Source organism: Chelonia mydas, chromosome 1 (assembly GCF_015237465.2).
Source record: "Chelonia mydas isolate rCheMyd1 chromosome 1, rCheMyd1.pri.v2, whole genome shotgun sequence".
Taxonomy (NCBI): domain Eukaryota; kingdom Metazoa; phylum Chordata; order Testudines; family Cheloniidae; genus Chelonia; species Chelonia mydas.
In genome coordinates, this window is record NC_057849.1 from 117936607 (window position 1) to 117953433 (window position 16827).

The 16827-nt window shown below is 41.8% G+C and overlaps 2 protein-coding genes across 4 annotated transcripts in view; one reads left to right on the forward strand and one right to left on the reverse strand.

Moving 5' to 3' along the window:
* The window catches only part of LOC102947763 (inosine-uridine preferring nucleoside hydrolase), a 51444-nt gene extending 47983 nt beyond the window's left edge, over positions 1–3461 (forward strand). Inside the window, exon 8 of the mRNA XM_043537592.1 lies at positions 3316–3461. Within this exon, the coding sequence (XP_043393527.1) occupies positions 3316–3345 (30 nt within the window). The 3' untranslated portion in view covers positions 3346–3461. The remainder of the gene's footprint in view (positions 1–3315) is intronic.
* Positions 1747–16827, reverse strand: part of TMEM131 (transmembrane protein 131) — a 176082-nt gene continuing 161001 nt past the window's right edge. For 2 of the 3 annotated variants that reach the window (XM_037898654.2, XM_037898658.2), the window contains 5 exons: positions 7728–7849; positions 7531–7627; positions 5223–5320; positions 3484–3647; positions 1747–2761 (listed from right to left, as the gene is read on the reverse strand). In XM_037898654.2, coding sequence (XP_037754582.1) covers positions 2465–2761; positions 3484–3647; positions 5223–5320; positions 7531–7627; positions 7728–7849 — 778 coding nt within the window. In that variant the 3' untranslated portion in view covers positions 1747–2464. Of the gene's footprint in view, positions 2762–3483; positions 3648–5222; positions 5321–7530; positions 7647–7727; positions 7850–16827 lie in introns of those variants that run through there. The other variant, XM_043537576.1, reaches the window with a different exon arrangement.

Genomic DNA, 16827 nt, shown 5'->3' on the forward strand with positions numbered 1-16827 from the left:
CCACTGGCATAGTCCTGCAGCTCCCATTGGCTGTGATTCCTGGCCAACGGGAGCTATGGCAGCTGGCACTTGTGCCCCTCTGCTGCCTAGGAGCCCCTGACAGCTCCTCCCTGCCCAAGGTTTAGTCACAGGTATTTTTAGTAAAAAAGTCATGGACAGGTCACAGGCTGTGAATTTTTGTTTACTGCCTGTGACCTATCCATGACTTTTACTACGAATACCCATGGCTAAGATTCCTCAGATTTTTTACTCTCCAGGAGTAGGAACCTTGTGAATCTGGTCTGTCAAGAAGGTAAAATTGCCTATACTTTTGTTTCTTAAGGTCTGTTGTGACTTCTGCAGATGCACACTTGCTGCTGTGTATAGTTGGAGTTTGGGTGGGAGCTCTTGCTTTAGAGTCTTCTCACTTCCTGCTTGAGTAGAAACTAGAGGGAACGGAGGCATTTGGAACAGAACAGAGAAGGGCTCATGTCTGAGGACCAAAACTCAAGAGCTCTGTTTGTCTAACATGAAGAAGCAGAGCCCCTGAGGGTGGCAGTCCTTTAAAGCAGCAGAATAATTTTCCTGATGTCACATCTAGCATTTGAGGGTGCTTTAGCCAGATAAAGTCAAAATAAATCTAGGCTTGTTGATATTTTGTATAGTTAATAGATAAACTTTGTTAAAAGCCATTGTAGATGGAGGCTCATTATTGAATCAGCTGATACCTTCTTACAAAGGCCTGCTGGAAAAAGGTAGCACCTATTCTGCTTTAATCACCTCCCTGTGCTTAATACAGATGTTTTGTTGCTCCCTTTCTTCTGGGAAAAGCTGGAGGATGGCTGAGAGAAAACATGCTAGGACATGTTAGTGGCTCTTGTCCACAGCATGCAAATAGAGAGCTGGTGACAGGCTGTCTTGTAAATGGTTACCAAAAGGTAATGGAACACAGTATATAAAGAATGGTTGGTGAACTCAAAGATCTAGCTGTCAGCCTGGACTCTACAATACAGGAATTTCCAGGTTTTCTTGTATTCCTCTCCTGCATTTCTGAAGTTCCTTTTCCAGAAATTCATAGCTCTAGCTTTGTCCAGAGGCAGCAAGAACAGCTGATAGTAATGCCCTTCTTGTCTGCTTTACTGCTCCTGCTGGGGAAGCACTGAGTAGCAGAGGTAGTCTCCCTTCTCTACGTTGTACAACCAGTTGTTGGACAGATTACTCTGCAGAGAGCACACCATGAGGGAGTGAAAACAAAATCAAGTGTATCTTTTGCTGCCTTCTGCAGCTCTTATCCCCAGGAAGCACTAAGAACCTACTTGATTTACTGCTGGCAAAGGGCACTATCAAAGTGTAGGGGTGAACTCGATCTGCAAGCCCAACACACACAGCTTTGGAGGAGACAATGTGCCTAGTATTATTGTCTAGCGACTGACAGGAAGAGCAGCATTACCAGACTAGAGGTGTAGCCACTGACACCAAGCCTGTTTCTAGCAAACTTTACCGCAGCTGGCCTTCAAAAGAAAGTTTACACTCAGTAGGTGCTTCTACACGGTGTTCTTCTAGAGAACAAACCTCCATATAGGTGACCTGCACCACTACAGTTCCTCTGAAAACCGCAGCTTGCAATGGAAGGTGTTTCATGTGCAGTGGGGTTCCAGCTCAAAGCCCACTTGCACAGAATGAAAATTGCCTTGAAGCCATTATGGCCAAACAGATCTGTACATATGCACATCTGCAGAGCCTGGAGCACAGAAATACAATAGACAATTTTTGAAAAAAAAAAGCATTTTTTATTTTAAAGTACAACCCAAAGTTGTATCTGTAAGAAATGCACGGGGTATCTTGTTTTTTCCACAAGTCTTGGCTATGTGCATTTCAGTTCAACTTAAAAATGCATTCAGGTTTACAAATGTACAAACAGCACAAAGTGTACGCTGTCTTAACAGAATGAATCCTCTTACATTCAGCCATTTTTGCTCTTCATGTTTTTACATTCTTAGAACCTGTGTTAACAAAGACAGCCTTATTTTAAAAAAATACTCTGCATTTTTAGCACAAGGTGCTTTTTTTAAAAAATTAGATTTTGGAGCATAATACTGGAAACAAAATTAAAAACCAAAACCTGGTACTTTGATAAAATTGCTGCATGCTGGGACCATTTTCTAATTCAAATAGTCTCCCAAATAAAGAATGGCAGATGATAAAATATGAAACCCATGAAAATTGTTCCGATTTACAAATCTTAGCTGAAGTTTGGTTTGTCACCACACTGACTTTTTCAAGCTTAACTGAGACCTCACGCTATCATAATTGCAAGGTAGACTTTAAAAGGAGAAAGTGATGAAAGCATGACTGGTTCATAACTTTGTTGCAAAAAGGGAAGAAAAAAGCAATGGTAATAAATAGCCTGAAAATGATGTTTCAAAAATGGCATATTCAGAATTGTATCATGATCTGGATAAAAGTCCCTTTGTATAGCCTAATTTCAGTTTTCATGAGGATAGTGAGTGTTAGACCAAGGATCTGAGCTTCTTCTTCCAATTGTAGGGCTCCAAATTCGCCATGGATTATAGGTCTGTCCCATGTCTTCAGTCGGGTTAGTAACACTGGCAGCAGTAGATGGAGGAGGAGCGGGGGAGTTTTCACTACCCATGAGGTCAATACCAGATAATGTATTTGCCGGAGTGGTGAAGGGAAGGGTGCTGTTGAGGTTACTTGACCAAATAGAACTGCTGAATGGAGTGGTGGTAGACCACAGGCCACTGGGATTGCCAAGGATCGACTGCAGTACAAAAAAATTAATGCTGTATTAACAGATTTATAACTGTAACTAACAGTCTTAGTCATTACCCTTTGTCTGACAGCTTTCAAACTAATGTTTCCTTTCACTCAGACATGTTTAGTTATGAAATCGTCAGATGCACTGGACTTCAACATCACCTGAGCTTTCTAATGCTTAGATAAAAGCCTGATACGTTTCCATATGTTAAACAATTACATACCAATGAATTCTGCATCTGAGGGCAAAAATTAAAACTCATTTTGGAAAATTAAGTAGTAACAACCTGGATTTTGAATCTCAAGATTTTCACCTTGAATATTTAATCTTCATTTCTGCAATTCCCCCCTACCCCCAAGGACTGGAGGAGTCAAAACTTGTACCAAACAAGTGATTTTATAAAAACTCCAGGTGCTTGCATCATTGCTGTAAGACTGGCCCTAAGACAAGTATTTTGTGTAAAGCAACGTACGCTGATCTATCTGCAGGTGAGCCGATATTTTTCATTGTTTTTTACAGCACCCATATGATTTTAATAATTTTTTTTTATTCAACAGCTATTTTATTTTGACTATGTAAAATGGTGATTGAGTATGTTCTTCCTTGTCAACCCTTCAGCTGAAGACTGAGTGGTGCTGAAAGTTCATCCAATTAAAAAAGATTAGATACTACTGACATCACGTGGCAAAAAGATTAATAAAAGATTATATAACCTGTGTACTTACTGCAGTTGTGTGAGTTGGGGAACCTGAATTTGTTGGCCAGGAGGGTACAGGACCTGTAGCTGAAGAGTCCCAGATGGATGAAGGGATGTTACTAACTTCACTCCAGTTTCGCTGCATATCCTGGCCATAAGCAGATCGAGGGAGCCCAAGTTTGCTGAAAACCTCTAAAAAGGAAAGAAAACAAACACGAACCCTTCACATTTCCCCTGATATTTTAAACACAATATTATATTTTCCACAGTGTAGTGGATACCAATACAGAGGGGGAGACACAAAGATAGAAAAATAGAGAAAGCTCATGTAACAGGAAAGTACAGATCTGATGTGCCAGATAGGGGAATAGCTGAAAAACTTATCCGGTGTAATCCTGGAAGCTTATGGTCCACAGCTGACATCTTACTGGAACCAAGATCATACTTAGAGAAAAAGTTACATACACACTACATATGGTTTAACCCCTCTTCAATGCTTGCTGCAGAACTGGATATTAACTCAGTGCCAGGAATTGGGATCCCTTGACCCCTCCCCCACTTACAAACACAATGATGTTGGCAAGTTTATGTCGGGAATTCTTAATGAATAATAAAGAATAAATCCCAGAGATGGAACAGGGTAAGATGATGAAACAGGTTTCAGGGATCACATTTGCAGCATTACCTTCTCCGTTACAGCTGTAATAGACCAGGTTTTTCACTGCTGTAAAAGAATGTCAGAACTGCCATACTGGATAAGACCCACAGTCCATCTTGTCCAGTATCATTTCTGAAAGTGGCCAATACTAAGTGATTGGGAGGAAGGTGCAAAAACTCCACAGTAGGCAGGTATGATCTCATCTGGTCTTACCCTGATCCCCAATAGCTTGAGACGGATTTAAAACCTGAAGCATGAGCCCTGTATCTGTTCCAAAACACTGTTTCCATTACCTGCTATAACTCTGCATAGTCTTGTTATCCAAATAAACTTCCAATCCCATTTTGCCTCAATGACATTTTGTGGCATCAATAATTTAGTAGGATTCAGAGTTCCACAATCTAATTATGAATTGAATGCAAAGTGTTTCTTTTTATCAACTTTGAAATTTCTACCGTTTGGTTTCATTGAAAGTCCTTCTGTTCTTTTGTTCGGAGACAAGGAGAACAGAAGCTCCTTATCTATCTTCCCTAGAGCAGGTGTTATTTTATACAGTTTTTACATCCCGCAGCTTTGGCAATCTGAATACTGACACATGTAGTTTAGAAAAAACTTCCCATTGCTAGTTACCTTGCTGGTAACTAGCCTCACTTAAAAACTACTTGGTTACAAAATCAGACAAAAAGATACAAGTGTCATAGCACACTATTACTGAAAAATGTCTTACTTTCTCATTTATACCATATAATTATAAAAAATCAATTGGAATATAAATATTGTACTTACATTTCTGTGTATAGTATATACTGAGTGGCATAAACAAGTCACTGTATGAAATTTTAGTTTGTATTGACTTCGCTTGTGCTTTTTATGTAGCTTATTGTAAAACTGGGCAAATATCCAGAAAAGCTGAGGTACCCCCTGGAAGACCTCTGTGCACCCCTTGGGTTATGCATACCCCTGGTTGAGAACCGTTGTACAGACTCCTCCTTCCCCTTAAACAAAAAAACTGAAGAACTATTTTTATTTTTTCAATATGGAGAAAGGAATGAAGAATTTTTCACAGACCACTGTTTATTATTTACTAATTTTACTGTTAAAAGGCTCACCTCCAGTTAAGTTGAAAGAATTTCCAAAGGCTGAGAATGAATTGAGGGGTGTGAAGTCAGGGCTGCTAGGGTTGCTGATGGGACTCCACAAACCAGAACTAAACATACAGGGGGAGGAACAATACACAAAAGTTAACACTGAAATGGTATCACTAATGATAACAACTTAGTGCTATACATATAAACATTGTGTGGAACAGACAGATATCTCGTTAGGAAGTTCAAGTCGAAATAGGATACCATGTGTAAAGAGAACTGAAGTGACCAACTATTTTAACATAGTTTTTAAAAAAAATTAACTCATCATTATTGCACTTAGGGACAAATAAGAGAAATGTAAATTAACTAAGTATTTCAATTAGCCTTTTTGCTTACTTTTCTGTTGGCACCTGTCTTATGAGAGAGAAACCTCTCTGGAAATAAAGCAGATTAGTTAATTGTTATAACAAGTGCACATTTGACAATAGCTCTTTTGCTCAATTTCTCAGAAGTTTTTGGTGTCACAATCTAGGAGAAATTCTCTGCCAGACAGGTCAAGTCTAGGTTCTAAATTATTTGAGAGATCCCTTAAAAGAAAGCCATTCAATTACTAAGTTTGTAGTTTCTGGATTTAAATGTATTGACAAGCAGAGAGGTTAACTGGGATCAATAACATCCACCCTCAGAGCTCATTCTCTCCTCTTGCCCATTGCCCTCAGCATTGGGAAATGCAGTCACCATTCCTGCCCTCAAGGTTAAATTCGGAGAGGAAGAGCATTGCACTTGGTTCCCCTGCTCTGTGGTCAGAAATTCCACCTACAGGCTACATCAGGTGAACCTAGTGCATGCTTCTCAAAATGCTGAGAAACCATGTGGGTTCCCTATTGTTTGGATGGGGACAAAGGTAGAATTGTCTCGCAAAGGGAAAAAGAGTTAAAGAAAGGATAAGAATCAGATGGCATGAAGGACACTTTCCTCTACTTCCAAGTCACCCATATACAGTAACTCCTCACTTAACGTTATAGTTATGTTCCTGAAAAATGCAACTTTATGCGAAACCATGTTAAGTGAATCCAATTTCCCCATAAGAATTAATGTAAATGGGGGGGGGGGTTAGGTTCCAGGGAATTTTTTTTTGCCAGACAAAAGGCATTATATACATCTACAGTAAAAGTTTTAGACAGTTTGATACTGCACACAGCAATGAATGATTGTAAAGCTTGGTTGACGTGGCGGAGTAAGAGGGTGGGATATTTCCCAGGGAATGCCTTGCTGCTAAATGATGAACTAGCACTCGGCTGAGCCCTCAAGGATTAATACGCTGTTGTTAATGTAGCCTCACACTCTACGAGGCAGCATGGATCGAGGCAGGAAACACAAGAGGTGCAGGGCAGTAGCTGCAAACACTTCTCTGCAAAAACTGAACATGCTGATGAACCCACGCTATCCAGCTGGAGCGCACCACTCCCTCCTCCTGACAGCACATGCACGGCTGCACAGGTGCTGACTTCCCAAAGCACTGAGGGGTGCGTGCCTGAGTGAGAGAGAGAGAGATGTGCATTGACCCTTTAAGTTTGCTGACCCCACTTCAAGTACGTTGCCCTTTTAAGCAGATCAGGCAGGAAGCAACAGCTTCCTGCAAGCTCCCCCTGTCCCCGAACACTGTGACTGTCCCCTCCTCCACTTTGTGGAGAGGGGGTACAGAGGGGGGCAGGAACAGGGAGACATCCTGACATCAGCACCCCTCTCCCCCACACCCTCAGCAAGCAGGAAGCTCTCGGGAGCAGCGCCAAGGCAGAGGGCAGGGCAGAAGCAGCACGGCAGTGGGGGGAGGGACACCTGAACTGCTGCTGGGCAGCTGCCGAGCCACAGACCTTACAGGGAATTTAGGGGAGCTGATGGGGGGGGGGGTGCCCCCGGTTCTAATCCCCACGAGGAGGGGCTGCTCTTCCAGAGAATCCTGCAAGCAGTGGACAAAGCAGTCGGCTGCCAAACAATGTTACAAGGGAGCATTGCGCAACTTTAAACGAGCACGTTCCCTAATTGATCAGCATGGTAACAACGAAACAATGTTAACCAGGACAAGGTTAAGTGAGGAGTTACCGTAGTTCTGAACCTTGGACTTGCTAATGATACTCATGTTTAGAAGGTCATCTTCTGATATCCTGAAATCTCTCAAATTTTCAATAAAAGCATCCCTTCTAGGAACCAGAATGAGCTCCTCCTACCCATGCAGAGAATGCCTCCGTTGACTTCATGTGTATTCCCTAACATTTGTATAGGGATGGTGAGGGAATGGGGGGATGGTTTCTAGAAGTGTATTAGTTACCTGTCAGAGCCATCGCTGTCAACAGGTGTGTGAGAAATGCTGATAGTGCCAGAAACATCTGCTTTATTTGGTGAAACCTTTGCTAACCCACTACCACCTGCAACAATGAATTCAAACTGAGTAAAGCAATGAAATGGTACAAGAACATCATCCAACACTGTGCAGCAACAGGTATTACTCCAAAACAGTTCCATTACCTGGGCTCTTGTCGTAACCTGCAGCTACAGCAGCAAAGGTGGGATTTCCGTTCCTGCCAGGGAGAGAGGCTGTCTTTGCCAACTTGTGTTTGATACCATGAAGGGGCTTGCTTTTTGTTTCACTGGCGGGAGGGGGGAAAAAAAGGGTAAAATGTTGGGATTCAGCACATTACTAAAAAAGGAAGTTCTCAGGACTAGTATTTAACTGGCTTTGCAACGATATAAAGTTATTGCAGAAATACTTACTGACCGTTTTGGCCAGAATATAATACCACACTAGTTCCCAAAGCCCAGTTTTTTATTATCCTGTTGACATTTAGATCTGTGACTAGAACAATCAGATGTCAATAATTTGACTACATAATGAAGCAAAGGAATTACTATTGAGTGATTACAAACATAGAGGCTCCAAGCAGCAGCATTGGTGAGATCTAGAGGAAACACATTAGTTTTCTTAATCTGGAAGAAAAGTTTGGTTAGGCAGGACCTAGAAAATAAAGGCAAGAAGGGTTGGATTCCTACAGGATATGGAGGATGAACTAGAGTTAGGATGTGGGGTTGGGGACAAAGGTAGATGAATGGAAAAGTTACTTGTAATTCTTTTTCTCTGAATATACAGGTTTCAAAAGATCACCAGATTTGGGTCCATGCTTCTAGCTTTGAGGGAATAAACTTTCTGTAGCTTAGAATTCTAAACCTAATGGTTCCAGCAGGAGGTGTCATGTTCTGCCCCTGCAATGCAACCATTTCTAAATCCTAGTACCTCTTGCCATTAGCTGCTTTGTAAGCAAAAGGTGGAGATGTACAGATTTTGAAAAATCAAATGGACTACAGAATTTTGGGCTCTGAGGGGAGGTGCTCAGTGGAGCAATGATCTAATATATCCTTCTGTCTTCAGCAAACATTACAAGGGAAGTAATTTTATTTTCAAAAGGTGCCAGCTGAAACAGGTCCCCACTCTTGGAGACTTAATTTCCAGAGTATTTCCCTAAAATATTTCCAAAATATTTGTCTCAAATTTTTTAGAAGCAAACATACCTGTATGAACAGAAAAATTACAAGTACAAGCAGAAGCAAATATACTGCAAGGTAGGAATGAGCTTTATTCAGATGAACCTATCTTAGAAGTTACTTAATGGAGGGATAAAAACATCGAGAGAGAAAGTTATCCTAGAAAATAAAGCTACTGTGGAGTGGGAGACCTAGAGCACTGCTAGTTCAGAGAATTTCTGTAGCACTGATGGGCTAAGTTTACAAGCTTGCTGTGAGATAGGCCACGCAGTAACACCTCACAGAAGCATGCAAGCTGTCCTCCAAATCTCACACTTAAATGATTATCAGATGCTGGTGGCATGTGCATGCACTCCTCTCTGACTAATCATGCCACGTCTATAAAGTTACAAGTCTGCTAAGGAACAAAAATATGAGATGCAGCCAGCCATTTGACCATGGCTTTTGGAAACAGCATAACCTAGGGTATTAGGTTAAAATGAAACAGAAAACTTAAAGCCCTTTCTAAGGGCTTTTAAGTTTCACTACATATGAAAACTTCAGGACCTGTTTATGTTTAGTTTTAGTAGAATAGCCTTGTTGGGAAGGGCATAAAGGCAGATGAAGAACGTTGGCTGGATAACCGATTTAATTAAGGTGGAATTTAAGCACTGCCTTTGAAAGGAATTTAGGTGCCTTAACATCCCAAGTATCCAGTGACTCAAGGGGATGTTTTAGTAGCTTCCTAAATACCACATTAATATCTTACAACACCTGGGACTTTTCAGTGGAAGGTTTTAAATGCAATGAAGTCCTTCACGAGACTGATGACTTTGGGCTGCAGAGAAACTGGTCTATTTTCTATATGGCTATAAAGTTGAAATGGCTGTGAAATGTATTTTATGGATGAGATCTGTAGGACATACTAAGACAGGAGAAGAAAGTCAAACAGGTTCTCTCTCCTTTCATTGGTTTGCTTTTCTGGAAGACTCCTGAGCAGACAGAACTTCAGACACATGCTTAGGCACATCTCTATCGCCTTAGGAGCCATGCTATCCTGAGCTGGGCTGTAGTAAGGTTCAGAGTTTACATGTGACAAGCCAGTTGCTCTCTCTCATGAGCTGGTCGGGTCCTTTACTACTACAGTTAATGAGGGAAATGTACATCAACACCCCAACTTCCACTAGGCACAGAAGACATTTATTCTCCGTGTGCTTCACCTAATGCCGTGTGCAGAAAACCAGTAACTTTGCAGACAGGCAAAGTGAACAAATCTATTCTAGGTACACACCACTCCAGGAGAGATTATTTTCCTTGTACAGTTCCTGGAGTTCTTCTTGAGATTTTTGGTGTCAGTGCCCATTTGGCCCCTGCATATGCTCCACAGATCATTGTTCCCAAAAACTTCCCTCAGTTCCTTTTCCATTGCAAAGCCCCAAGATGGTGACTCCAAAGCAGAGCGGAAAGAGAGCAAGTAGTGAAGCACCCATAGGGACACCCATCTCAAAGAACTCCAGTAACCTCTCAGAGTTGTGTTGCTATGTGTGCTCCACTTGAGGTAACTCTTTAATAATACCCCCTGAAGGACATGGGGGGTTTGGAACTCAGTCTAAGGCTGCCTGCAGGACTGCAGAGCCAAAGGCAGTGTCTGCCCAGGAAGCATCGACCAAGGTATGTCATCTTGAGGAAGCGTGGATCCAAGCCCATGCAGCAACCTTGCATATTTCTGTAAAAGGACATGTCCTTTAGCAGGACCACAGACATGCAATACAATCTGGTAGAATGAGCGATGACCTTAAGCAGGCAGAGTACATTAGCAACTGCATAACAAAAGAGTATGCAACCAGAAACTTAGAGAGCATGTAGGTGATCACTGGAACCCCTTTAGCTCTGCTGGCAATAAACACAAAATCTCAGGGAACATCTAAGGTATAAAGGCCAGCTTCCTGTCTTGACTGATGAGGCTTACAATAGACTATTGGGAGATGAATTGATTGATATGAAAATCCAAAGTAACCTTGGGTAAAAAGTGTGAATATGGTCAAAGAGAAACTTTACCTTTGACAAAGATGGAAATGGTTGACCCTCCATATGAAACTCACAGTTTCTCCAGCCTTTTGGGCAGAGGTAATAACAACTAGAAATGCAGTTTTCATGGAGAGGTTCAGAAGTGAACAGGTTGCTAATGGCTCAAAGTGTGGCTTCATCAAAGCATTGAGAACTAACTTTAAGTCCCAGGTGGGAGTAGAGTGTCTAACATTTGGGAAGAGGTCTAATAGCTCCTTGATAAATCTCAACGTTGCAGAGTAAGCAAATACTGAGAAGGTTTGTACAGGAGAATGGAATGCTGTGATGGCAGCTATGTGAATTTTAATGAAACTCAAAAAAGGCCTTCTTTCTTCAGAATTAATCAACAGGAGACAAATTATGGTAAGTACACCAGTGGTAAAACCTTTTCTATTTCTGAAAGTAAGGTAAGTTTTTCTGGTAGTAGACCTTGAGCTGCAGCAGGTTCAGGTCAGTGCTACAAAGGACATTCTCCAAGTCCTGTGTGAGAAGACTGGGTGTCAGTGGAAGACCGATGGCTGGTTGGGAGGTCAGGCAAAGAAAGTGAGGAAACCAAACCTGTCTTGGCCAGATTGGTGCATTCAAGATGACCGTGGCTTTGTCTTGCTTGATTTTGTATAAGAACCTGAGAATCAGCAGCAGCAAAGGAAATTTGTATAAGAGATTCTTCGCCCAGGAGAGGAGAAAGGTGTCCCAAGCTTCTCCTGAAATAGAACTACACCCATTTCCAATTGGCTTAGGTGGGAAAAAGATTTTTGGAAATCCTTAGGGAAGAAATATCTGCTTGAGTATGGATTTGTTTAGTTCCCACTTGTGATGTTGAGTGAAGTGCCTGCTGAGGTTGTCAGCTGTGGTGTTTCGGAGACCAGGTAGGTTGACTGCCAAGATCAGGATATTGTGGGCTATGCACCAGTTCCATAATCTCATGACCTCTGCGAAGAGAGTAGGGGCTCTCGCCCCCCCCTTGCGAATTCATATATTACATGCTTGCCCTCTTGTCTGTCATTATGTGGATGGATTGTCTTTGGATCATGGGTAGAAAGTGTACACAGGCATATCTGACAACTCCGAGTTCCAGAACACTGATATGCAGTGTGGCCTCTTGGGTAGTCCATCTGCCCTGGATAGTGTGGTCCTGGAGATGAGCTTCCCGTCCAGGGAGGGACACACAGGAAACTCTTGTGCGAGTGGTGGTTGAATGGGACCCCCAAATATGCTTTGTCCAGATTCTTCCACCATTTGATGGAAACCAGAATATGACAGGGGATAGAGAGCAGCTTGTTTAGACTGTCCCTGTTAGGTTGTATACACTGACCTGAACCAGGCTTGCAAGCAATGGAGGTGCAGATGTGCATGCAGCATGACAAAGGTACACACTGCCCTATGCCCAAGATGTTGCAAGCATAATCTGGCAGTGACTTGAGGACTGATCAAAAGGTGCACCATCAGAAGTGACACAGTGACGAACCTGCCATTTGGAGACGAGTTCTGGCTGTGGTGGGGTCAAGAATGACCCCTATAAACTCTATCCTTTGTACGGGTAGGAGGGAGGACTTCATGAAGCTCAGCTGGAGACCAAGGCTGTTGAATAGTCGTAACCCTGAAAAAACTGCCGATTTGACATCTGTGTAGAAGCGTCCCTTGATAAGCCAGTTGTCGAGGCAAGGGAAGACCATTACTCCCCACTGATGAAGTTGTGCAGCCACCATTTTCCATGACTTTTGTAAACAACCTGGAGCAGTAGCTACTCTGAAAGAAAGGACATGATACTGGCAGTGGTTCTGCCTCACCATGAAGTGAAGACATTTCTTGTGAGATGGGTGTATCGCAATACGAAAATACATCTCCTCACAGTCAAGGTCACAAAGCAGTCCCCTGGTCCAGAGACGGAATGATGGCTGAGTGTCACCATCTTTAATTTCTATACCTTGACAAAGGTATTCTGCATCTGTAGATCTAAAATCAGTCGCCATTTGCCTTTCTTTTTTGGTAACCAAGTCGTCCTTGGAACAAAGCCCTCTTCTCTTGTGTTGAGTGGGAACTGGTTCCATTGCTCCTAAACAGAGAAGGAACTGAACCTCTTGTTTCAGAAGAGGTTTGTGAGAGGGGTCCCTGAAAAGGGACAGAGAAGAGGGTGGAAAGGGGGCATGGAGCAGAAATGAAAGGTGTATCCTGATGTTATAACCTCCAAAACCATCGGTTGGAGGTAATCTGCTCTCATGAAGTATGAAAATGGAAAACAGAATCCCCATAATGTGGCAAGTTTGATGGGGCGCAGCAACAGGTCTGGATCGCAGGAGTATTCATGGCTCTCAACAGAAAAGTCAAAAGGAACATTTGGCCTTTGTTGACTGCTGACTCGAGGTTGCCGTAGCAGATGAAGACCTTCCCTTTTGAAAGCTGGGCTTTTTTCTAGGTGGTTCTGATGGTCTATGGAAAGTGTAGAACTGAAAAGGATGTGATCTGAACCATCTGATATAGAGTAAACCTTTTATCTGCAGGGGGACATATGCCCAGCGAATGAAGACGAGCTCTGGATTCCTTCAAAGTATGCAGCAAATCGTCTGTGGTGTCCCTGAATAACTTTAGACCATTGAAAAGGAGGTCCCTTACCATGTTGTGGACGTCACATGGAAATCCTGAGAATCTGCTCTTGTGGTAGATGTTCAATAAGAGCTAATCATTGTATAATTAATGTGATTGTAATTTTCCAGAATCGCCTGTGCCCCAAAAGGTCACAGGGAGTAATCTTTGAATGTTGTTGCCCATGACTGAAGAACTCAGCGGGGGTGGAGTAGGGGTGGGGGCAGGGGAAATAAAAACTCCCATCCCTCAGCTGGGACATAATACCTTTTGTTTGGTCTTTTAGTTGTTGGGGGTGGGGGAGCAGTAGCAGGAGTCTGCCAGATGGACTGGGTAGGTTCTATAAAATACTCAGCTTATAGGGAGGGCTCCCCGTGCTGATGACAATGTACGCAATATGTCAACCAATTTGTGCTGTATCTTCTGCACTACTTCTAATAGGAACTATCAGATCTTGAAACTGTCTGAAATAGTAAACATGAGATGACAGCTTCATTCAGAGAGAAAGAAGAAATATAAGACTGTGGAGCACCTTCCTTGTCAGGTCTCCATTCCTGGTACTCGAATGTGTCATCCTGTCTTGGAGATTGTTGAGGAGGACCAGAAGCCCTCCACACAGCTAAAGCTGTCATCCATGCTCTCATCCTAATTACTGCAACATCTCTCTCTCTGGCCTTGAAAAAATGCAGTCTTGCCCTACTGATATCCATTCAGAAGGCTGATTAAAGACGATATTAATGGCCTGTTGCTTTGATTATGTCACCCTTCTCTTTGAATCTCTCCAGTGGCTCCCCCTGTTCATTCACACCAAACCTAGTGTGAAAGTGACAAAGCTTCTTGTCTTCGTTTTCAAAGGTTTTCAAAGCCTATTCCCACGCTACTACCTATGACCTCTCATTCAGTATTGAAATGTTGACTCCTGCCTCTAGTCAGCAACTACCTCCACTGGCCACTTACTACATCTTCAGACTTTGTGCTTTCTTCCATACTGCACCTCACTCTTGGAGGAGCTCCCTGTAAATATCTGAAAAGCCACCTCATTATCCTCCTTCAAACTCTCCTTTGACATGATGCCTACAAAAAATGTAAGAGTTAGTTGGTTGATGTGTAGAGCCCACTGCCTATCAGGCTGACCAATGTGGTACCATTGGGTTCTTGTACTTGCCAGTCTGTCTCTCTGTATCCATTTGATATCTCATCTTATACTTAGATGCCACAAGACTGTATACTTAGGCTCTTCAAGGCAGGGACAGTCTTTGTTTTGTGTCTGTACAGCACCTAGCACAATGGAGTCCTGGTCCAGGACTAGTGCTCCTAGGCATATGATAATAATAATTTTTAATTAACTACTTAGAATTACAACTTCCAGACAAACTAAATTTCAGAACACTGTTTAGCAGAGGACAGCATTGTCCCATTTCAGTAATTTTAATCCCCACATAAAAAAGCACATCTACCCAAACACACTGCAGGAAAATTTAAGCATCATACTGATTAAAGGCCACTGCCAATCCTCACTGAAATTAATGCAAGTCTTTCAGTTGATTTCAGTGGGCACTGGATAAGGCCCTGAGTGCTCTTAAATGAGCAGACGACGGAGCCAGTGCTAACACGATAAAATTTAACAAGCCTGTTGTCTAGTTTTGCTACTCTAAGCTGGTAAGAAAGACTGTTGATATGCAGCCATAGTTTAGCCATCAAATGTTGAGAAAAATCAAGTTACATGAAATCTGAGCAGAAAGGTCATACTTAAAAGACCAACTATGTTCTATAACTCAGTATTTCACTGTTCCCTAGATATATATTGCAAATATTGAGGTGAATTTGTATAAGGGAAAAGTAAAAAATTTAAGAGAAGTCCCTGTATTTTAATGTTACTTAGTCTGAGTCTACAACAGTAGGGATAGAGGATCTAACTCTAGCTGCTGAATTTTTAAATTTTATTCGTAAATATTTACGATTTTGATTCAGTAAAGATTATTAACTGTGCCCAGGAAGTAAAATATGTACATTTTTATACTTTAGGGCAGTAAGTTTTTCAATTATAAGGAGGAATATTGAGATTACACCACTCAGTAGCAACAGAAAATGTTTTTATCAAAAGAAAATGCAGGAGGGAATCAATTTTTCATGGCTACATTGCTATCAGCATCATTGGGGCTATAGAAATATAGCTTTATGGGAAAATGCAACACCATTCTAGCTTATGTTTACCATTTCCCCTATATGCTTCTAAGAACCTACAGCAGAACAGCCCAAATTAGCAGAATCAGCTAATTCCATATAATCTATGCTTTTAAAAACAGATTATGTGCAATTGTTGACATTTGATAATCAGATGGTTAGGACATATAGGCGATTTATAACTATATTTCTAGTTTTTTTCCACTAAATGTAAAGTTAAGATTAGCTAGAATTTTTATATCAGATTCCCAGTTATCTGTGTTACATGGAGGATCCCAAGCTTTCAAAAGCACTGCACAGATTTGAGATAATGTCTCTACTGTGATATGCATGAAATATTATTCCTTTTAAGTTTGATAAATGTATGATCATTAAAGTACCAGTGTCCTGTAAATGGATGACTCTGGAAGTAATAAAATGATAGTATGTCTCTAATTATATTATGTTCTTACTGGATAAAAGGAATATATGCAATCATTCTTTTCAATAAACTGGGTAAATCTAGTAAAACCAAGATGTCAGACCAGGTCTACACTGCAAACTTACATCAGTATAACTGCATTGCGCAGGGGCATGGATTTTTCACATCTTTGAGCGATGCAGTTATACCAACCTAACCCCTGGTGTAGACAGCGCTACGTTCACGGGAGGGCTTCTCCCATCGACATAGCTACTGCCTCTCGCGGAGGTGGATTAACTGCCTATGGAAGCAGCTCTCCTATCGGTAAGGTAGTCTTCACTGAAGTGCTACAGCGGAGCAGCTGCATAAGTGCTGCTACGCCGCTACGGTGTTTTAAGCACAGACCTGCCCTTGGTTTCCTACAAAGATAAACAATAGACATTAACCCCAAGGGAAATAACGGATTATCAGGGGATACAACAGGGGAGATAAATGGGGATGACAATGGAAGTTTAACAATTTCAGAACTACCGTGCTGAACAGACTGACAACTGGATTTCTTGAAGAAGTCAACTGGATAATTTTCAGCTAGCATTGCAGTGGCTAACTGGAGTATGTATTAAGATTACTCGAACCTTAACTGGAAAAATCAATCATTGCTTATCACCTGACAGTGCATCAATACATTTTGCGCAAAAGTACTCAAACAGCTTAAAGTGCAAGTGTCAGAGGAATTCAGTTGTTATATCAATTTCAACTTCCCAAAAGAATCAGCAGTACAATCATGGATCCAGAGGTCTCAGCAGCAGCATTTCAACCGCAAGCAGTGGTCTATGATAAAACATTTTCCCAATCTGCCATGTTGAAGAACCAAAG